This window comes from Pan paniscus, chromosome 13 (assembly GCF_029289425.2).
Source record: "Pan paniscus chromosome 13, NHGRI_mPanPan1-v2.0_pri, whole genome shotgun sequence".
NCBI lineage: Eukaryota > Metazoa > Chordata > Mammalia > Primates > Hominidae > Pan > Pan paniscus.
The window spans coordinates 115,656,949-115,681,253 of record NC_073262.2 but is presented as its reverse complement, the minus strand read 5'-3'; the positions used below and the strand labels follow the sequence as shown (position 1 = coordinate 115,681,253).

The 24,305-nt window shown below is 34.3% G+C and overlaps 1 protein-coding gene across 2 annotated transcripts in view; it reads left to right on the top strand.

The window, feature by feature from the left end:
• IKZF2 (IKAROS family zinc finger 2) overlaps nt 1-24,305 on the top strand; it is a 151,134-nt gene that overhangs the window by 92,700 nt on the left and 34,129 nt on the right. For both annotated transcript variants that reach the window (XM_034955067.3, XM_055109073.2), the window contains 2 exons: nt 1,916-2,182; nt 9,119-9,286. In XM_034955067.3, the coding sequence (XP_034810958.1) occupies nt 1,916-2,182; nt 9,119-9,286 (435 nt within the window). The remainder of the gene's footprint in view (nt 1-1,915; nt 2,183-9,118; nt 9,287-24,305) is intronic.

Sequence of the window (24,305 nt, the reverse complement as noted above, 5' to 3'; positions counted from 1 at the left end):
AACAAGAAATAATTTCAAATTTCCAATGATTAACTGGATGAACAAATGATGCTAGATTTATAAAATGGATTCAGACTATTTGGAATTTGAAAATTATGATACTGGTTGCTTTTGAGATAGGGCCTGAAAGATAGTGAGCTTGGTTACAAAAGAACTTCATATGTAATTTTTATTCTTTATGTTTTTTGTTTTTTCTTTGCCATGTTTATGGGTTCTTTAAACATACAAAGCAAGTTTAAAGCAATAAAACTCTTAAGTTAGTAAAACATCTCAGTGAATACTACTTGAACATCTCCTATATACCACAACATTCTTGAGCATGCTGGCAATATAAAGATGGATAAAATACTGTCCCAACTCTTTTTAAAAACTAGTAAGGGAGTAACAATTTGTAAATAGGGTAAAACTCAATATAGTTGGTACTCTGTTAGAAATGGGTCCAGGAAGGATGCATATCACTTTGTAGATCTCAGAGTAGTTTATGTACCATAAGTTGATTGATCTTCATAAAAACCTTATGAAATAGAACACTATATATCCAGGAAAAAAAAGATAAGCACATTTCCTATATTTACTCATTTAATGCTCACAGCAACCATAGGAAGTTGGTACCATTATCATCCCCGTTTTATAAAGGACATGGTGAAATTAAACCTAAGTTCCTCACTGTCCTCGTTCTTAATACCTAAACTGTTCTGCTCGAACTTTATTCAGTAATCTGAGTTCATCTGTACTTTGCAAACATGAGACTCAGTTTAAATAATTAGTTCAAGATTATAATGCCAGTACTTTTCTACCACAGAGCCATTTTGATAGTGCACCCTCTTGTGATAAGTACTAATGACAAATCACAGGCTGTGTGGTTTCTCTAAGAAAACAATGGCAATGAAAAGAACTTACTTCCTTTTTATGAAAATATTTCCTCTAATCAAGTAGTACCAAATAAGTTGTTTTGCTTAGTAACTTTGATATGACTTCTTAAGAAATTTTCTATATTACTGGATAAAAAACTGATACTCACTTAAAGCTTGTTTCTGCTTTACGAAAAGACTCTGTCAGCAATCCAGAATGAAGGCTGTGCTAACAAAATTCCAACTTTTCTGTGGGATGATCCAAAAACAGCAAACAGAAGGCATTAAATTTCTTAACAGTGGCAAGTGTGTACATGCATGCTATGCCATTACTGTGATTAGCTGCTTTTTGGTGTGCATAGATTAGAGTTGGAATACTTTGATTTTCAAACAACATGTTCCATAGGTAATTTTTTAGATAGAAAAAATAGGCAGAGTAACTTAAGAGCATGTGAGGTCTGTGTACTACATTTATATAGCTCTAAACTGAATATATGTGTTTAGTTTGATTTTAGAACATTGCCTTGACAGTGTATCTTCATATGTCAAAGACATTTGCTGGATTAAGATCCTGAATTGTTTCTCTTGCCCTGTTCAGAAGCAGGTTTATACAAGTACTCTGATGTGAAACAGAGAATATGAAGTATACATAATGATCATTAAATTAAGAGGAGGCATAGTTCAGTGTGTTAAGCAATATTTAATCTTGTTTCTTCCATAATCCTATCTCAGTCCTAGGAGTCTTAGTGACAGACTCAAAAGCCAATACCAGGATTATTAAAAAAACTTTTTTAAAAAGCAAATGTCTAAGTGAAAGAAACAAATATGTGCAGAAATAGTCATTCTGTTTACCTAGAGTTTTCCTGAGCTGTCTTCACTTCCATGACATTTCACTAAAATATCATAGAACACAGTATGTATTAACATGGCATTCGATGATGAACTCTATTCTACTTTATATATCATTTTCATCCATTTAGTAGAATGACAATGAGTAGAAAAGAGATGTAGGTGAGAATACATAACATGTATTTAAAATTTATTTTCTTCTTTTCAAATTACAGCAAATTCAGTAAAGCTAGAAATGCAGAGTGATGAAGAGTGTGACAGGAAACCCCTGAGCCGTGAAGATGAGATCAGGGGCCATGATGAGGGTAGCAGCCTAGAAGAACCCCTAATTGAGAGCAGCGAGGTGGCTGACAACAGGAAAGTCCAGGAGCTTCAAGGCGAGGGAGGAATCCGGCTTCCGAATGGTAAACTGAAATGTGACGTCTGTGGCATGGTTTGCATTGGGCCCAATGTGCTTATGGTACATAAAAGGAGTCACACTGGTAAGCAGCTGAAAGAATAACCTGATGACTGCCTGTGACATCTGATGTTGATATTACCTGACATCTATTCTCTTTCCTTTTTATTCAGGGGTGGCAGTGGTGAAAACTACCTTTTCAGAATTCTGCTAGTATTGGATTGCAGAAAAACAGAGAGTAGCCTGGGTCTTGACTTCCAGCCTTCAAATCTGAATAGCATATCAGAAAAGAAGTTTGGGATTCAGTTTCCACAGTTCTTAATATAGCAATAATATGATAAGGGTTCAAAAGGTATAGGAGAATTTCATTGTGTAACTTAATCCTTTTGTATTTCTATACATATTTTACCATACCCATGGGCAGGTAATATAGTTTGCTAGATAAGAGTTTATACTACAAAATGGCACTCATGCATTTATGTAAGTGAATAATTTTCACTTTATCCAGTTAACTCCTTGAAATACAATTTCTGATTGATCTCTGCCTATCCTACCACAGGTCTCAGTAGCAGGCAGGTGCTTTTGTAGTTCAGGGATGCTACCATCTTTCTGTAATTGTTGGTTATAACTCCTGCAAGGATATATGTAGGATTGAATATGACAAATAGTGGCTGGTGTGTAGGTTGGAATATGTAATTCTGGGATAGAGTGAGGAAAAAGCCCACAGATTAATTCATACTATATTTTTAAACATTTGAGAGGTGAAAAGTTTTTTGTGAAAACTAACCAAATGAGAAGGTCTTATTTAAATCTTTTTAAACCCTTTGCCAATTTTTTTTTCTTAAAAAGCAAGAGAAATGAGATAGTAAGTGGTAAGCTAGGAGGATCGTTGACTCTTAACAAAAAAGATTCAAGTTCGTATGAAAATTGGTTTAATGGTAATGATGGCTTTCACTATAATGCAAAGTAGTGTAGTGTACAGTAAAATATTAATAACTAATATTCTCAGAGTTTTAAAATATACTTTTTTGGAAGAAATATAAATCACAATAAATTTATTTAAAAGTTTTATTTCTAAATAGTTTAACAATTACATGCTTAAAACATTAAAGATACAAGGTAGGTCAAAGTCTTTTTTAAACCGAACCTTTCATAATACACATGAAGAAACAGTCAAGTGATTTGTCCATTATCCCTTATGTAGGTAAAGGCATTGCTGAAGCTAGAACCAGGGTTTTCTGATGCCCATACTGGTTTTGTTCAGACACGCTATTGCTTGGTATGTCAGTATACCAAGAATTTATTATAAGGTATGACTGTAAACTAAGGCTGATATCTTAAAAATTACAGTGAGAAGTTATACATTAAAATCAGTGTTATCATAATCAAAATCATCAGCTTTAGAACATATATACTTATTCCAATCATACAGTCAATTACATTTTGCTTTTTGGTTTTTTATCTCCTTTTTAAACAGCACAATGTTTTAAAAATATTTATATTACTAGTGTAACTTTTTTCTTTAATTTTTAAGTGTCTTAGAAAAGGTTGAAAGATCAAGCTTGGTATCTATTTGATAAAAAGTAAAGGGAAAAGACTATAAAATAATCTACTTTTCATCTACGCTCATGAACTAATTCTAACGACAGTTCTAAAAACAAGTTCCACAAAGTTATAATATATTCATTATGTAAGAGTGATTGTATTAAGGAAGATAACACTCATTCAAATGTGTAACTTCTCCTATCTAGTAAAATACAAACAAAACACAGTCAGTCTAATGGCTTTTCAGTTGAATTGCATGCAATGTTAAATTTTAAGCTAAAAAATAAACTAAAAACAGTATTTAGAAGATTTTTAATTGATCTTTTATGTTCTGAATTAAGAAAATTCAAAGAACCAGAGTACAGTTTTTAGAAAATTTAGGTTAATCAGTGATTCACTGTAGCTACAATAATATTCATGAGGATTGTTAATTTGTAAATACAATAATAATTATATACCTACTCTACTGTCCTTTTGTTATTTACTAGTATGGTAGAGTTGAATTATTTTATTTTTGAAAATAATCTAATTGGCATAATGAAGTTTATAAACAGTTATACAGATTTCCACAAATCCTAGGAATACGAGACTCACTCAACTCATAACAGCAAGGAGTATGTTAAAGTACACTTGCAACACTATCTTTTTTTGTCAATCACTGTTCATTGGAGCATTGTGCAAATTATTATACTTTCTTCAGATCCAGATTTTTCTTAAAGTTAATAGCCATTTACGGAGAAGCTGTGATACCTGTCATGCTTTGTCAACTTTGAAATTGTGGATATGATATCTTTAAACTAGACACTTAAACATATTTCTGATGATCCAGTTTATACATCTGAGTGTGTCCTGCCATTTTCAACACCACTTTAGTACCATTTTGAGACTAGAAAGTCTATTTGCATTTCTTTAATTTAAACTAGATTGAGAAAAATGTAGTCAGAATCTAGTCATTAGCCAAATGTTTTCTCCTTAATACCATGAACTAGTCTGCATTTTAGAACTTCCCACTCTTATCAATTGTTTATCTCTCATATTAAAGATACTGTCTTAAAACCTTATAATGCCTTTGAGAAACATATATTTTATTGTTTTTAGTTCATAGAATATCTAATATAATTTTTTTTTTTGAGTTGGAGTCTTGCTCTGTAGTGGTGCAATCTTGGATCACTGCACCCTCCACCTCCTGGGTTCAAGCGATCCTCCTGCCTCAGCCTCCAAAGTAGCTGGGATTACATGTGCCCACCACCAGGCCCAGCTAATTTCTGTATTTTTAGTAGAGACAGGGTTTCACCATGTTGGTCTCAAACTCCTGACCTCAGGTGATCCACCCACCCCAGCCTCTCAAAGTGCTGGGATTACAGGCATGAGCCACCGTGCCCAGCCTCTAATATAAAATTGATAGTGAAAAAAGATGCACAACCATCCAATTCATTACAATATCATGGAGCATCAGATCGAATCCACTCTTCTTCTTTCTCTGTCATACTCTACTAAAGTACCAATTGCAGTGTCTTATTAATGGCTTCATTTTATTGATTTGGTATTGCTACTTTAGTAAGTAATCAGGTAATATTGTCATCAGATACTCCAGGCACTCTTCACTGGGAATATAGAGAGAAGAGTAAACAAATAGGGAAAGTAAATCAATTCATGCATGAACACATATCGATTGGACATTATACATATAGAATTCCCTAATTTTGCCTCTCCTTAATCTACTCCCATCTTGTAACTCAGTTTTCAGCACCGTATTTTGTACATTGCAGCTTTGTGCAGCCATCCTCTTGCTCAAAGGCACTCAGCAGATGCTTGAGATTCTGCATATTTGTAGGTTGTTCCACCCAACATAGGAGCACCCTCTGTCTTTGATTCACCAAAGCAAGTTGATGCATATATATTTGCATTTTAATTGAATATTTAAATGCAGGTCTAGAAATAGGTGTTTATGAAGGTACATAAAATATTGAAATATAAGATATTCCATAATAAAAATAATATATAATCTCACCCAGTCAATAAATAAAAATGGACCAGTAGATTGTTCTATTGTATTTAAAAATAAAAACAAAACAACAGATTGAGATATGGACATGAAGGACACATGACCATACCTTAATTATTTTCCTCGATCCAGTTTTGTTAGTCTAGATTTTTGTGCCTACCAGGGGAAAGATTAGTCATTATGGTTATAACAAACTACTTAATGTTTTCAGCTTGGATTGCTCCATTAATGTAGTTAGTAAATTTGTGAGATTTTCTTAAAATTTGCTTTGATATACATATGAAGAACATGATTCATATTTTTTTCAGACAAAGTCTAAACTGACTCAAAAAGGGCACATTGATGCAGTCCATTTAAAGAACAAATTATTTACAAGAAATAATTGAGATATGTTGTTTTAAAGTTTCATAGACAGTATGGAGTTTTTGCATATGTACCATTTGCATAGAGAAAAGATAGTTAACTGAATCTTTTACTTAATTATCAGATAATTTTACACTTATTCTGTAATGCCTAGGCCAGGAAATACCCCACGACATTGAATAAAAGGGTTGCTAATGTTTTATAGAAATAACTTTATCAAAAATTGAGTCAATTCACTTTTATTTGTTATTAGACAGATATGGATATTACTTCTATATTTGGATTATTCCTGGAATATAACTATGTATACTTTTAGAAATCTCATAAATTACCCTCTGTTTTAATCCTTGTTTCTAACAGTATTGTCTTTGAGGGTTTCATTATGATTCCAACTAACTTTAGTTTGGAACACAATAAAACAAGTGGACTCTTGAAATGATAATTATCTTTTCATATAATCAAGACATCAACAGGAGTTAGGCAAATAAAATGAGGAAAGCCATAAAATTAGTATCCAAATGTAAAAAGCATCTATCAAGACTTATTCATAATTCAAATCAATATCTCCCAAAGCCTTATCTTATTGAAATTAAAATGTATTATTTTCAATGCCCCTTTTCTCTTACCAAAAAAAGGAAGAAAACTAGTTACCTTCATCATGCCTTTTTCTTCTTTACTTCCCATGTCCTTGGGAACTTACCAAAGACTTCCATAGTATGATTTCCACACTCAGCAACAGGACAATATTTCCAGATGTACCTAGACTACCTTTTGTTTCTTCTATGCCATTTGGGGATGATCATATAAATTCAGAAGTAATTTCTTATTAAAAAGATTTGAAGATATCTAGAGTATTTTGTAAATGTAAAAACTAAATTACCCTTTCATTAATCGCATAAAACTCAGTTAGGTGAATTTTAAAATTCTTTTTAAAAAAGATATTGTTTCATTTTTAGACTAGCATTATTTTTGAAGAATGAACTACTCTAAATTAGGGATTTTGAAATATTTCAACTCAAACATTGTAGGAGGTTTAAAGGAAATCGGAGTCAGCATGCTATAGGAGTATTATCTAAAGGCAGACATGATTTCAAATTGTTTACCACACTTAGTAATTTAACTCTTGTAAAGTTATTGTGAACGAATTTGTTACTTGCTTGGGAAACCTTACGTAGACATATTTTAAAAGTAAAATCAAATTTTTGGAGTGAAAAGTATAATATATATTTGCTATTTTCCTTTTTCTTTAAAAATTTAATTTGTGAAAGAAGTGCCTCCATCTTTCCTTTTATTACTATGGCAGGGGTTGGGAGTGGAAAATTCTTGATTTAAAAAGTTGCAGCCTGTGATTCCATTAGGAAAGAGAATCAAATAATCGAGTTGTATATTGTGTGTAAAAGTAAAAAAGATCTGCCAAAATTCAATTTATTTTAAAACCTTATGTTGGAAGACTTTATATGAGGAGATATAGATCTTACCAGGTTAATCAAACTAAGAAGATACCACTTAAGGGAACTTTAACATTACAGATTTTTTTCGATCCAATATTATCAATATAGGACCTCTTGTACATGTAGCTTGTAAGAGCTCCAGATTTCTTAAGAAAAAACCTTAACCCCCACCGCACCCACAGATTACACCTTTTTGGTATGTACCTCATTAAGTTCCCAAAACACTAAATACTACAGAATTTGAGATATACTTGATCTATCAATTTTTAAATTTATCTAGGTTTTATAACAAACCTATATGATAGAATTTTCAATAGCTGCTGCCAGAAAGTGACCATAGTTTATCTTATTTATACCTCTTAGCTTTCTTTAATAAAAGAATCATTGAGTTTGCATTATGTCAAAGGGCCAAAAAACCTTGAGTTTTTATTATTCATTATTATGTGTGTTTCAGTTAAAGATATATGAAACATGACATTTCAATGTAAGCTTTTTGAAAAACTATTAAAATTACAATCATCATCTAACTGCAGGTAAAGAAATGGTCCAGTTCAACCAAAAGGGAATTGTTTTGTAATGTTCTTTTTATTCTAAACTTAGAGCTTTAGTATGATACATTTTTACTATTTACTTATATTTGAATTTTTATTTTATTTTATGTATATCTTTAGTGATAGGTGAATTTAAAATAATAGCATTTTCTTTATGGTTTGATAAGGCTATCAATTTGATCCTACTTGCCAGTTGTACTGCTTCATTGCGTACATGTTTTTATATTTGATGACATTGGTGAGCCAGTTGATGGCAACAGACCAAACTTATAATTGAGGCTTAAAAACTTCATAGCAATATCAGTAATAGAAAAACGGGGAGAAAAGATTCCTTTCAAATAATAATTTTCACAAAAAACGTGTACAGGACATGTCTGGATGAATAATTTTATTTGGAAATTTTGCTAAAGGTTTTACTATTAGTGACCAGGAGAATCAAGAAACCTGGCCTGTATTTGAAAATCTTGTACTAATGAGCTTTGTAAGCTGGTTCATTTGCTGTAACTTTTAGTTGCCCCTTTACATATCAGCTAAATGAGGGAATTAGACTGAAGGTCTGTTTCAGCTCAAATTTTCTGCCAATTTTAAAGAGATAGCATGGTAAAATAAAGAGAACAAGATTTTGTAGCCAAACTGACCAGGTTCATTTCTCACCTTGACTACTTTCTAGCTCTGTGTAATAAAATACTTTGATCTATGGACTTTAATTTCTTCATTTGTTAATTAAAATTAAAACAACCTAATTATTGTCATTGTAAGAAAGGATTGAAATATTCTATGGAAAGCATCCAATTGTGTGTAAGGCCCTAAAGTGACAGCACCTCATTGTTCAACCAATGATAAATGCTATTATTGTTATTCTTCTGAGTCAATGATAGGACTTTTGTCACATTTATACATAGAAGGGGAAAGATCATTTGATGTAAAACTTAAGACTTTGGTAACTGTATTGGCAAAGCAAATTCTAGGAAGATAAATGTTTAAAAGACTTATGAGGGAGATGAACATTTTTAGCATAGAGAACTGGCTTTGGTTAACAGTGGATGGCAAATTAGTCACTTGCACATCCCCTAGTTGATACTTCCCATTTCTTCTCTTTACTGCAGGTGAACGCCCCTTCCACTGTAACCAGTGTGGAGCTTCTTTTACTCAGAAGGGCAACCTTCTGAGACACATAAAGTTACACTCTGGAGAGAAGCCGTTCAAATGTCCTTTCTGTAGCTACGCCTGTAGAAGAAGGGACGCCCTCACAGGACACCTCAGGACCCATTCTGGTAAGTGTCACCAACTCCTTGAGAAGAAAAGTAAAACAGGAAAACTTAGAAGAGTACTATTGAATGATAGTAACATGGCTTTGTTATGTAGTCAGTAATGACCAAGACAATCTTGTTATTGGTGTACATTAAATAATTGATAAATCTTGCAGGATGCATGTATCTTTCATTTTTAGACTTTACGGCTTGGCAGAAAGGAGCACTGTCAACTGAAGAGTATCTTACTTCAATATATTAGAATAAGAAAACAGCTGTTATATATTTTCTATAATTTTAAAATTTTACAATTAAGAATGCAGTCATTATGGTTAATCCAAGATAAGTGAAGATCCAGTATAATATCAGTTATGTTTCGAGTTACTGTAGAGGAAATGAAAACTGATTTTTTTTGACTGATACAGTGCTCAGGCTGGGATCTCTGTGGAAAATAAAATTGTTTCTTTTAAACTTGAAAATATACTCAGAAAATTGGCTTTTCGGGTATTTTGTATTCTAATTTTAACTCTCCTTGTATCTTTAGCTCTCAAACAATAGTCACTGGGTACTCTGAAACTTTGCTGTGTTTCATAAATCATTTAAAAAATGTAGAATATGACAAATTCTTGGGAATAAAAGAAAAAAATAAATTTAATGTTTTTAAGAAATGCCAGAATATAACACAAAAAGAGAAAAGAATGATCAGAAATCCAAATGAATCTCATTTGACTTTTAGCATAAATTTTCATAACCAAGAAGTTAAAGGTGGAAAATTAATATAGAATACTCTCAAGCCAGTTTTATTTGTTTCTTCTGTTCCTAATGACATACTAAATTTTAATTTTAATATGAAGATATGATGGAAGTGATATTTTAATCTACATTGACAAATCGTATTAGAGAGTGCTGAGGTTGTGAGATAATGCTTATTGTATTATCTCTCTTTACATTTTTCCTTTTTATCCTTAAGGCTGTACTAAGTTTTTAAACATGAATGTGAATCATGTAAAACTATTTTAAACTTTAACTCTTAAATTTGGGGCAGTTACAAAAAAATTAAATTAATGCAAACACAAAAACAAAATATTTTAAGTATATATTTTTCTTTCCTCCCTGAGTTAAAGGAATTCACTTACTTCCAACTACAACATTTTATGTTTTATTTTAAAATTGTGCTATCAAAATTATATCTTAAAGCAGTGTTTTATTATGAAAAGTTCTTTATTGAAATATACTTTTAGGACATGATAGGCATTTCCATTAGCTTGTCATGTACTCTAGCCAGAGTTAAATTATTATTGAGTTGTCCAAAGATTATATAACAAATAGATCTTCGTGAACATATAGTTTTGCCTCAACTTCATGTAATAAATAACTTTAAACATCCATCTTATTTTTGTTGAAATCATGTTGTTTTTAATATCATGGTTTTGTGTGTACATATTATGTTATCTGTCTTCATAAACAAAGACATGGTCCTTATAACTGCCATCGTGCTCATTTTGCAATTTAGTATATCAAGTTATGATTTTTGCAGATATATAAATAGATATATTCAAATTGGGTAATTCAAGAGAGTTTAATGGAGTCCCTATTGGAGAGGGGGCATCCAGCTACTGCTTCACCAAGAGCTGATACCAATTCAATCATGCTTCCAATTGGAATCTAAAATACTAGCCATCCCTAATTTTCTTCCTAATAGATAGAACATAAAACAGAGTTGATACAGTTTTTGCTCCTCTAACTTGCCAGAAAGCTCAAAATTGATCATTATAGTGTTCTTCTTCCACTCAAATACATCTTCCCCTTACTCTTACTCTGTTTAGCACATCGGCTAAATAAGGTTCTTTATCTGATAGGTGACTAAAATTTTATAGGTTCTGAGTCTTCAGTGGTCCTGTCTTTCTTATATTACTATAATTTTTCAATAACCAAAATTATTAGGTAAGTATTTCTAAAGAGATGCCCCAGTAAATCCCCTGAGTTCCAAGCATAGTTCTTCTTGTCCTCATTGTATAGCAACAGCTCCAAATCATTCTGGTAGTCTGGAAAAATTATAAGCCAGTCCCTGTTTATTTAGCAGCTTGACATGCCCAAAATAGCTAGTGAGTATTCTCAGCTTCCAATACAACAGGACCAGATCTCTGAAACCTGGAGAAAACATTCTTCTTTTGGGAACTGAGATCTCCAAAACCACCAATCTGAAGGTTTCAGGACACAGAGTAAAAAGCCTTTAAATGGGTTATTTGATGTTATTAGAGTGGCCACCTCTACCTTAACCTCTTTTTTCTCAGACTCATGCCTTCTGGCTATGGAGGAGATGATGTTGGCCATATATAATATCCTGTAGAACACACCCAAACTCCTCCCAGCTGGAAACCATACATGAACCACTCCTTTGGTAGGCCATTTCACCACTCCATGTAGCCAGCTGATTCTGGGTGGTGATACATGGGGTATGTATGACCCATGCATTCTATAGATTTGCGCTAATTCTGTTTGTCTTGCCATAAAAAGGAGTTTCCTGGTTGAAGGCAGTATAGCAAGGAATACCAGGGTAATTGGTAAGGCATTCTGTTAAATCCATATTTGAGGGAGCTTGCAAAAATATTGAAGAGAAAGGGAAGGCATATTCTATTAGGATATATTTCTGCCTCTTCCATGTTGAAAAGAGTCAAATGTAACCTGCCTGCCACTACTTGCTTGGTTGTTCTCTCTCAGGAATGGTGCCATATCAGAGTCTCAGCACTGGAAAATTGTGAGCTCAGCAGTGGTGGTAGTTAAATCAGTCACAGAGAAGAGGAAGTCCATGTAATTGAATCTGTTCATAGTTTCTGTGTCCCTACTCCCATTGTCACTTTGTACATTGGCCCACTGAGAAAGTACCAGGTAAGCCTGGTAAAGAGTCTGAGATTCATGAGATTACCCCCTTCAGATTACTAACAGCCTTCACTACAGTGAATGCCCTCTGGAGAGAATTTACATAGAATACCATATCATTACATTTTGTACCAATTCTGAAGGATATATCCTCATAACTCTTCCCTAGACCTTCTGTCACCAGTCGTCCAATTTTGTTCTTTGAAGTCCTTGACCATATGGCCATGCCATATGTCATTACCTCAACTATCTCTTCTTCCATGCAAAGTGTGCAGTTAAATGTACTAGCTGAATGAAATTCTGTCTGCTGGAGGGATAGCCACTGTATTTCAGGGCCCTCTCCCTTAAGTGGACCTGTAAACACCACAGTCATAGCTGGTATTGAATTCCAGACACTCTATTTACAAACCAGATCCACACTGTTTCATCCTCATCAACTAGTCACTGAGAATACCCCATGAGGCCATACATACGGGTTGAAGCAAAAAGATTGAGAAGCAGTAGTAGCAGGTATTAGGGACCTCTGAGCTACTTGCTCATACAGTATACTTGGGCTTCCTCAACTAGCATAAGAAGGCTGCAGGGAAGGAAAATATACCAAGGAAATGCTGTTGTGTACATTTTTGATATGTTGAATTAGATAACACCTAGTTCATGATGCACGGTTTGGGCTACATTGTCATTCCGAGTCCTATGGCCCAGTACACAGTCTTAACCAAAGTTCATTAGCAAGTAAGGAGCGGCTTTTCAAATGGAGATTAGTTATTGTTAGAAAACTGCATGTCTTTACTATAAAACCATGAGGGATCTACACACTGAGGCTTCCATTGACAGAGATGTCATACAGCATCTCCATTTGCCACAGACATTTCCAAAAATCATTGCATCTGCTGAATCTTAGAGTCAAAAGTAGAGGGAGCTTTCATCATGGCAGGGTATGATGTAGATCCTTTTCTTGCCCCAGGCTGCTCTCAAAATGGACAGCCTGTGGATTACCTAGTATATGCACCACAGAAGTATACCCAAATATGGTCTATGTTGCTTCTAAAATCTAGAGAGGCCACCACATTTTGTGCTTCATTTTCACGAAGGAAGGTGCAGGGTGCAGCAATTTCTCACTTACAATGGAGGATCTATTTCAGCATGCACAGATCAGTGGCCTATAAAATTTTACCAATGCTGAAAGTCCCTGAACTTTCTTGGAGTTTATCTCCTATTCTATAGCATATATCTCTTACTGAGGCATCTCAGGTATTTACTATATCCTGCTCCCAAGTTCACTCAGTGTAATGTCATGAATATAATATTCCAGCTTGATGTTTTTTGGAATGTCAAGATGAACAAGATTTCTCCAGACTATGTTATGACAAAGAGAGCAGAGTTGACCTAGCCTTAAGGTAAGAGAGTAAAAGTATGTTGCTCCTCTAGTGTGAAGGGAAAAAACTGCTTCTGATTATCTTTGTTATACAAATTACCTTAAACAGAAATCAAGTTCATTGCTTCATACCTAGTGTCGGTGGCTATGTTAATATGCTCCAGTAAAGATTGTACAGCTAAAACTGCATCTATAGTTAGCATTATGAAATGATTAAGTCTGCATCAATGCCATGCATTAGCCTAATAAACAGTTTGAATGGGTGTATAGTATGAATTATCACCCCTAACATCTTTCAGTTTTCTGATGGTTTCACTACTGTCTGTTATTCATCCATAGAATTATTATTTCTTTTAGTTTGCTGTCTTGGGAGAGGTGATAGTTGTAGGGCTACGCTGTCCAATATGGTAGCCAGTAGCCTCATGTGGTTACTAAACACCTAAATATGGCTAGTGCTACATGTTGAAATAATATTTTTTATTTTTCTTGTTTTTTTACTACAGTTTTATGTATATTAACTATACCTCAATGAAGTTGTTGAGGGGGAGGGAGAAGATACTACCATCCCATGTTTCTCTGCTTTCTCATCATTGCCCCACTACCAAAAACTAATGGTCTTAGTATTGTCCATTGTATTTAGCATTGCAATTCTATAACCCTTCAAATCAGATTCTGGAGTTGGTCTTCAGCCTTATTTGCCTTAAGGCTTAAGTGGATAAGGGACCCTTTTAAAGCTGACATAAATTTCTTGTATTTTGCCTGTATTCTGACTTGAGTATTCCAGGCACTCAGTTTGTCTTTCACCTTTGTGTGCTCCTTAGGGCCATCAGCCATATCATGCTATAATCTTTATACACTACCATTGCTGCTTTAGCAAGTAATGCCATGGCTCCCAAAGCCTTACCCTGCATCGTACATCCTTCCATGCTACCACCAGTGACAATTTGAATAATCATCTTGCCAGCACATGCCTTGGATCACTACTGTCCCATTAACTCCGTGGTAAGGAGGCTATCCTGCTATCCTTGAATTCCATTTTGACTGGAGCTTTGGGCCATTTCTGATATCAGTAACTCTTTATCAGTCAGGATCCTGACAAGAAAACAGTAAGACACTCAAGTGGGGAAAATTTGGGGACATGCATGAAAGACAAATATTCACAAAAGAATGGTTAGGAATAAGGGTAGTCTACAAAAAGATGGTTGGGTTTACAGTAGTAGGAAGCCATTTACTAGCTCTAGCCTGAAAGAGAAAGGGGATCTAGAGGTCACTGGAATTAAGAGAAATAGGAAAGGGTCTTGAGCACTGACCTTCAGTAGAAGAATGTAGCCTTTGCTAACCTGTGACTTGGGGAATAAACACCCTGACCTCACTCTTTCCACCCTTCAGTCTCTTACTGGTGCCTCACATTGACTAAACTTAACCAGAAGCCAGAGGACAAGGGAGCCTATTGATTAAAGCCAATAAAAATTAGCTTTTGCAGGAGCAGAGCAAAGAAGTGTGGAAAATGGCTATGGCAGCCAAACAGAGAATGTGCCACAGATTAACTAAAATTTAAGAACTAGTGCTTAAAATTACTAGTATAGAGCAGGGGTCCTCAACCTCCTGGCTGCAGACCAGTACCAGTCACTGGGTGGCCTCTTACAAATTGAGCCGCATAGCAGGAGGTGAGCAGCGGTGAGCAAGCATTACTGCCTGAGCTCCTCTTCCTGTCAGATCAGTGACAGCATTAGATTCTCATAGGCACGCACCCTATTGTGAACTGCGCATGCAAGGGACCTACTTTGTGTGCTCCTTATGAGAATCTAATGCCTGATGATCTGAGGTGGAATAGTTTCATTCTGAAATCATTCCCCCACCACCTGTCATTTGTGAAAAATTGTCTTCCATGAAACTTGTCCCTGGTGGTGAAAAGGTTGGGAACTGCTGATATAGAGTATTAAGGGGAATATAATGATTTTAAATTTAATCTCTGTTTTTATGAATATTATTATTGGTAGAAAGTATTAGCCTCCCTTTTTCCTCCAGATAATAACTGTCCATTGTTTTATTGTATTGTTATTTATCATGTTGGATATTAATACCACATTTCTGCTTCCTATATTGTAGACTTAAAAATTTCTCATCTTGATTTTCATTTAGTAGGTTGGTAACAACAAGCCCAGCACTGATGTGCATGAATACGTTACTGTGATAGATGTTACAGTTTAAGAAATGAAAAATACTTTGAAAAATATCTGGAATACAATATGTATTAAGTAAATACTAGGGGTGTGTGTGTGTGTGTGTGTGTGTATTTCATTTACCTTGCATGATCCCTGTACAAGGTGGTATTTTTCTGCTTAGGAACTCTTCTTGTCCTCTAGAGGACACCAAGTAGTGTCTTGGTTTTTATTGCATAGGCCTGGTAGTTAGGTTATTTATCTGGAATTTCTTGAGCTTTCCCTAGACAGTAGACACTGTACTAAGCATTTTCCATGGTTTCTTTAATAAAAAACCTTTTTATCTAACATAAGCAAAAAGAGATTGTAGATTAATAGCAATAAGTCTAGTAACATGGAAAATGCAGTTTTGAAAAGTTTTTACTTTAAAAAATATAAATGTAATATATATTTTATTATTTATTTTTTTATTTAAGGCCAAGCTCTTTTCTTTCAGTGAGAAATTTGGTTGTTGAATAGCATGTAATTTTTCTAGTCTAAACCATACCCATAACACATTATCTTTAGTTACATTTTCAGTGTCTTTAAGAACTTAAAGATCCTGTGAAGCAGTCAGACTTCTATTCATTTTTAAAGATTTTTTCACTAATTTTTATGATTATTTTTGCCCACATTCACTTCTTTAGAAATATTTTTATCAGCTTATCTTTATTGAATCTTTTCAAAGTGGTAAAATTTGGTTTCATAGAAACAGTATTCTTTTTGTAATTATTTCGTTGGAAATAATTATAGCAGGTAAACTGGCATAAATAGGTTTTGCTACAGTCATACCTGACTCTTAGTGACTATACATACAGCTCAACTGCTAGAAGTATACTCGGACATACCAAAGAAGAACCTATGAGCTCCAAGAATTCAGTGTTTTTGGTTATCCATTAGTATGTTTTACAAAGAGAATGGAGAGGCAGGTTCATTATGAGAACCTCTCACTTTGGTTATTCCTATTGTACACTGAGGCAGAAAAGAAGTCACACAGGCAGACCCTGGATTTAAACTAAGGCAGCAAACTCCACAATTTGTGCTCATCACCACCCTGCTAAGCGATAAATGACACAGCTCGTATGTTTATTCTATAAAGCTTTAACTCTACTGAAGTAACTCCTAATGATTGAAAAAAAAAATGTACTGTCTAGAAGTCAGGAGATCAAGGCATGTGGGTTTTAGGGTGGCCTTGCTGCAAATTAGCTATGGGACGTTGTCAAGTCACTTAATTTACTCTTTAAATCTCCTGGTGCTGCTATTATATGATGCGAACTACAATGTGTTATCTTTTCTCTCTGGATTTTGCTAATCAGTCACTACTACCACACCTTAAAGAGTAGTCTCCACTCCCTCCAAATTACTTCTTTTTGTTTGTTTGTTTGTTTGTTTTAGTATTTTGCCCTAGTTTATTTTAAAATAAGTTTTCATGAAACCGAATTAACATCTTAAGGTTTATATTGAGTCTTCACAGTGCCAATGTTTCTTGTCTACTAATGTCTGATATCCTACATCTGATAGCCTTGAAGTGTCTAAGAAAGAAAAAAATAATAACTTTTTTATGTGAAATGTAAATGACATTTTAAGAAGGGGAAGGAGAAGAGGGAAAGGGGAGACAAATAAATAATTGAAATGTTTTATGAACAAAGATCAGCTAAAGATTACAGTCAAGTTGTGGCCGGGCATGGTGCCTCACACCTGTAATCCTAACACTTTGGGAGGCCGAGGTGGGCGGATCATGAGGTCAGGAGATCGAGACCATTCTGGTTAACATGGTGAAACCGTGTTTCTACTAAAAATACAAAAAATTATCTGGGCGTGATAGCACACGCCTGTAGTCCCAGCTACTCGGGAGGCTGAGGCAGGAGGATTGCTTGAACCCGGGAGGCGGACTCCAGCCTGGGTGACAGAGCGAGACTCCATCCCCCCACCCCCCAAAAAAAAGATTACAGTCAAGTTATTAGCCCACTGAGAAAGTGAACTGCACTTTTAAAAACATGTCCCAGAGATACATTACATAAAGTTATAGGAAAATAAAAGGTATTAGTCTATACTTGAAACTCTTGCTATTCAGTAATCTTGAGATTTACTATACAAATCATCTACTTTGCATCATGTAAACTTTTAACATAGTATTTAAGTGACTTTTTTTTTTTTTTTGAGACAGGGTCTCACTCTGTGGCCCAGGCTGGAGTGCAGTGGCATGATCTCGGCTCACTGCAACCTCCGCCTCCTGGGTTCAAGTGGTTCCCCCGCCTCAGCCTCCCAAGTAGCTGGAATTACAGGCGTGCACCACCACGCCCAACTAATTTTTGTATTTTTAGTAGAGACGGGGTTTCACCGTGTTGGCCAGGCTGGTCTTGAACTCCTGACCTCAGGTGATTCGCCTGCCTCAGCCTCCCAAAGTGCTGGGATTACAGGCGTGAGCCACTGCGCCCACCCTTAAGTGACTATTTAATGATGAATCAATGCTTCTGCTACAAAAATGATTTTTATTAGTTTTGTCTCAGATTTTTCAGTTTTATAGGTGATTATAGTTCTTGCATTCTTATAAATTTGATTACTATACTTTGTACATTATATATATTACACCTTTTACTTTCTTTATTATACCTAATACTCTGAGGGGATAGTGTTTAAATTAAGCCCTGGACCCCTATTAGTCAAAATAATATTTAGCATACTTGTTATTTTAAAAATTCTAGGAGGAAATAGAATTACATGTTTTTTCTAATTAGCATTTCAGGTATATTTTGTATATACTCTTATGCTGTACCCAAATTAAAGGTTTAAAACAGAAGAGTGTATAATTTTAATATATGAGAAACATATGTGTGTTAAACATTTCTTTTTATAAATTATAAAGAGAAAAATGATGAGTAAGAATGTGTCTCCATAGAGGGGAACAACACATACTGGGGCCTATTGGAGAGTAGAGGGTGGGACGAAGGAGAGAATCAGGAGAAAATAACTAATGGTGCTAGCCTTAATACCTGGATGACGAAATAATTTATACCAAAAAAAAAAAACCCATGACACAAGTTTACCTATATAACAAACCTGCACATGTACCCCTGAACTTAAAATAAAAGTTAAAAAAACAGAATGCATCTCATAGAGTCTCAAAATATTTTTCTACCAGATGAAAAATTCAATTTTGGCTAAGAATTATACTGGTTCAGATTACTATGAAAATTATGTATTGCTCAAAAACGGAATCATCCAAATACATTTGAAAATTAAAAATCTTAATTTCCCAAAGACATTTATTCATTGTCTCTTATAATTCTAAAAAAGCCAAATACTTATTAAGAGAACCATATATTTAAGATACTTGTTCTAAAACTAAGTTATTTTTCAAAGATTTATAAGTAAAATGTCCTTAAGTAAGAAAATAAGTAAAGGAATTGTTTTCTAATATTTTTGTTCATCCTCATTTTAAGAAAATAATTATTTCATATTTTCAATAATGCTATTAAATTCTAAGTAAAACCTCAGCTTTCAATTGAACCAGCATTGAGCATATGATATAGTTATTTATTTGTGTATATCACTTAAAAATAACTACTTTGTAAAATTAGTTATCTGTATCACGTAACTTTGGAGTAAGAGAGATTTGAGGAACCTTACAAAGTTCTTTTGACTTAGGGTTGATATGCCTAAACTATTCTGAACATGTATCTATCTTACTTCCAAACACTTTAGGAATGTTGATTTTTACAACACTACTTTGTGACCTACTCAGTGTTTGACAATTTTCAGCTTATGAAGTTTGTTGTTTATGTCTAATTGTCAGTTTAAAGCTATTCTGTTCCATAAAAAGGAACTGGACCAGATGTACCATATAAATCCCCATCTGTTAAAACAACAACTTCCTCCCAACTAAAAAACATTTTTAGTATATATATATATATATATATGGACTATCTTTATTTTTCAAGTCCCTATAGTTCCAAGGACTATATTTTATCCACAAAAATAGCTCAGAAATATTGAATGCTTATACTAGTTCCTAATATTAACTTTTAAAAATCCCAATTAAATAGCCTAGTTTATATTTTGTTCAGTTATGCCTTCACCTATTATGAGAAAATTCCTGTAAAGTATTATGACTCATCCTGTGTTTAAATATATTTGCACATTTATCTTTAATAGAATTTCAAACTAACATGCATTTTTAAGGTATATGCTACATGCCCTCAGAGAAACTGGTAAGACAAGATGGTCTTCTTCATATCTTCAAATTTCTTAAAAATAAAAAAAAAATTACCATGTGGCTTGGATCAAGATGGAGCTCATCTTTGACCATATTGTTTAAAGAAACAACATAATGTTAGTTGCTCTAGTTTTAAATCTCATAGAAATAGTCTCTTAATTTGTCATGAGAGTAGTATACCCTCAAACGCATTGTTGTCTCTTACTAAGGAATTTATTATCACAATCACATCGTTTCTTTAAATTGACAACTGATCAGTGATTTCATAAGCTAAAGTATTTTCTAATGTACTGTAGCATTTGTCATCACTTACTCTCTTTTATAATACACCAGTTTCTATTTTGTTTTATTTAAATTATCTTCCCTTCTTCTTTTGAGTGTTGTGGTCTGCTCTTTCTCGTCTTTCTTATAATTCTTTTTCCCTCAATCCTTCATCCATTTGCTTCCACATTACTTCACTTTTTTTTTGTAATGACTTCCAGAAAAAAAGTACATAAATAACTTCTTCAGTGTATGTATCATGCAAAATGTTTTGTATAAGATGGGATAGCTGCAAGTTATACACCTTTGGATATTAATAGTAGTGATAGTTTTGTGGAATGATTGAGGACAAAAATTTCTGAAAATTAGGTACTTGGCCAGAAGATTATGATAATCGGTTGTTTTCATATTTACATTATTTTAAAACCAGACCAGCTGGACACGGTGGCTCACGCCTGTAGTCTCAGCACTTTGGGAGGCCGAGACGGGCAGATCACGAGGCCAGGAGATCGAGACCATCCTGGCTAACACGGTGAAACCCCGTCTCTACTCAAAATACAAAAAAATTAGCTGGGCGTGGTGGCAGGCCCCTGTAGTTCCAGCTACGGGAGGCTGAGGCAGGAGAATGGCGTGCATCTGGGAGGCGGAGCTTGTAGTGAACAGAGATCCTGCCACTGCACTCCAGCCTGGGTGACAGAGTGAGACTCTGTCTCAAAAAAGAAAAGAAAAGAAAAGAAAACACAACAAAACAGACCACCATGACTTTTTTTTTTTTAAGGATAGAAACATTGAATTAAATTATGCTGGTTTAGAAATTGAATCCAGTGCAGCTCATTCATAATAGTGATGGTGCATTAAATGTAGTATAATTTGTCTTGCAGGCTTCTCATGAGAAGGAACTGTTTTAAACTGATTGTAGACCTGGCACCTGGCCCACTTTCTGGGTGATCTCCCAAGTGTGAACTTTCCCCACCCTCAGCCCCTCCTTTCCTTCCTGGAGGTGGCTGATAGAGGTGGATTATACTGATAATTACACAAGCAGTGTCAGTTGCACACATGATTTGCATAACTGTGCTGTGCTGATTTCATCCATCAAATTCTGATACTGATGCCTTTGGTGCCTCACTGTATGCTTTGCAATAAACACTGAAGAAAGGAGATGGGATTAATATTTTCATTCTTGACTCTTAAAACACACACTTGAGGTCCTACTCATTGAAATTTACCTAGAAGGTAAAAGCCACTTTCAGTCAGGCCAGCTGTAAGACAGCCCATTTGATTTCCACCAGGTAGAACACCTCTTTCCCCCTACCCCAGACCAATAACCATTATGTATCTACTCTTCATTATATGTTTCTAATAAAAGAAAGTAAAACTTTTAATAGCATATACAATTGCATCTTTTATGAATTGTAGTAGTCATGCTTCTTTCAGACCCTATTTCTAGAAGGAATTAATAAGCCTTTCTTTTATAATTCTATGCAGCTCTTTTCACTTTGGTGCAAGTTATTTAGAAGATCAATTTATTGTAGGAAGCTTTCCTTCCTCCTTTATTATCAGGAGTTCTAAAGAAATGGACAAGATTCTTAGCTGCTTTCTCATTGTTCTAAATAATCTACACTGTCCTCATTCCAAAGCTTGCTACCACAGTTTTGTACCGTGCATGGATTTAGTGTGGACAGTCTTAACTTTGGCCATTTCACATTTTCCCTTCCACACCATGAATCTGCAGGCCTGACATGTTTGGAACTCCACAACAGAAGTGGAGAGGCTGCACGCAAACTTTATTACTCACCTAGTATCCAGAAGGGCATGACACACTGGGACTTGTGTGTGTGTGTGTGTGGTGTGTTTTGTTTGGATGTTTTTTTCTAACCTAAACTTTACCATTTCTTTCCATTTTTCCTACTTGATCTGTGTATGTGAGTCAAAGAAACCTGTTCATCCACAGCCTATACTATCTTGCCAAATACTGTAAGAAAACTCTCAAATGGTAGAAAATCAGACAAATAAGAAAGATGAAAACCAAGTATCATTCATCATAAGCATGTAAAATATATTTAGAATATAATTAAAATTTTATGTAAGGTGTCAGAAATCTATCAGAGTGGAGTCCTTTTAAATTGTATAGAAATATGATGATAATGATTATAAGCATCTGGATAAGAATAAAAGGTCCTAGATCCAGCATCTCAAAGAAGAGAGCTTATTCTGTTTTGCATCTTCATCCCTTATATACCATATTGATTGAATGAATTAATGGACAGATTATTTTATTTGAATATTCTTATATTAACTAGAAAGGTTTTAAAGATTCATGGAGGTCAATGGTGGTTGAGTATGTTTCCTAGTACATGATAAGTATTAGTCTATTACAAAAATTAAAAATTATGGGTATATTTAATAAGTTCTTATTTTGTGACAAGCATTATTTTAAGGGCCTTATTTTGCAGATAAGTAGAGTCAAGTTTAAAGAAAGAGATGTTACCTAATGTCCTCATGCAGTCATTTTACATATTACATGTATGCCTCCTCAGCTTATACAGATTATACTTTCACCTTATTTTTCTTTTATTTTCCATGGTTTGGCAACAATGTATTATTGGATTAGATTTCAAACACACACATACACACCCACAGCACAATAAAACAAGAATTGTATCATGCTCTTATAAACAAAAATCTATCATGATGCTTGAAGACATATAGCAGCTTAGAACAAAATAAATCTAACAATAGTATAAATTATATTTGTGAGAGTACTTTAAAAATTATGATCTGATATAGCAAAAAAATCATACCATGATAACTATATGTTTACATTTTATCCAACTTCCAATATACTCATGAAAGCTGAGATATAAGCTCTGGTCTGTCTGAATCTAGGGTCTCTGCTCTCAGCCACTATACTCCTGCTTCCCAATCTATTCTACAGATAGCAACCAGAATGTTACTTTAAAATCTGATTTAAATCATGTCACTCCTCTTCTTAAAATATTTTAATGGTTTTCCATTGCTTTTATAATAAAATCAAACTACTAATCATGGCCATTGGTGGTTCTGCCCACTTCTACTCTCTGATCTTCTACTACTTTACGCCTCACTCTGGGTTCTTTGCAACCCGAGGTTTCTTTATTGTTTCCTACTTTTTGAACTAATGGATGATCCTAGAAGTCAACAACTTCAGCGTTTTCCCAAGATCTTGGCATAGTTGCCTTATTATCTTTCAGATGTTAGTTTAAATGTCATCTCTTTGAAAATAGTGGCATCCATAAGCAACCTACCAGAAGCATCCCCTTAGTTCTATTTTGCTATCTCTATCTTAATAAAAAGCTTGAATCAGAATCTGTGGTTATGTTGGTGTTTAGTTTATACACATGTTGTCTGTGCCATCCCACCTCACTCGAATGTAAGCTCTGTGAGATTGTGGACTGCAAGACTGTCTTTGTGGAGCTTACATTTTAATAAGGGGAGACGGGCAAGAATCAGTTAAAAAATCATATAATATGTTATAAGATGTTGACTGCTACAGGGAAAAAAAAAGATTTTCCACTTATTGAGCATTTATTGTGTGTTAAGTACCTTGAGTTTTCCATATGGATTAAAAAAATATATACTCACAGAAATGCTGTGAGTTAGGTACAACTATTTCCTAATTTAACTTAACCTAGGCTTCACACACAACTGGCATTAGGGTTAGAATTTGAGATCCAAGTAAGAAACCACATTCTGGATATACAAATACATATTCTTTATATGAATATTCCATAAGTTAGAGCAAGCTATTTGCTTCTGAATTGATTATTTTGGGAGCTGTTTGCTATCCAAATTATTTGCTTACTCATAAGCCTGAGTTATTGTAATATAGAAAGCCAGATGAAAGGAAATACAAGCGTAACTTCCCTTATTGTGCCTTACTTTATTGTACTTCACAGATACTGCGTTTTTTACAAATTGAAAGTTTGTGGTAACCCTAATTCCAAGCAAGTCGGTTGATACCATTTTTCCAATGACACATGCTCACCTCATGTCTCTCTGTCACATTTTAATAATTCTTGCAATATTTCACATTTGCTCATTATTATGTCTGTTTTGTGATCTGTGATCTTT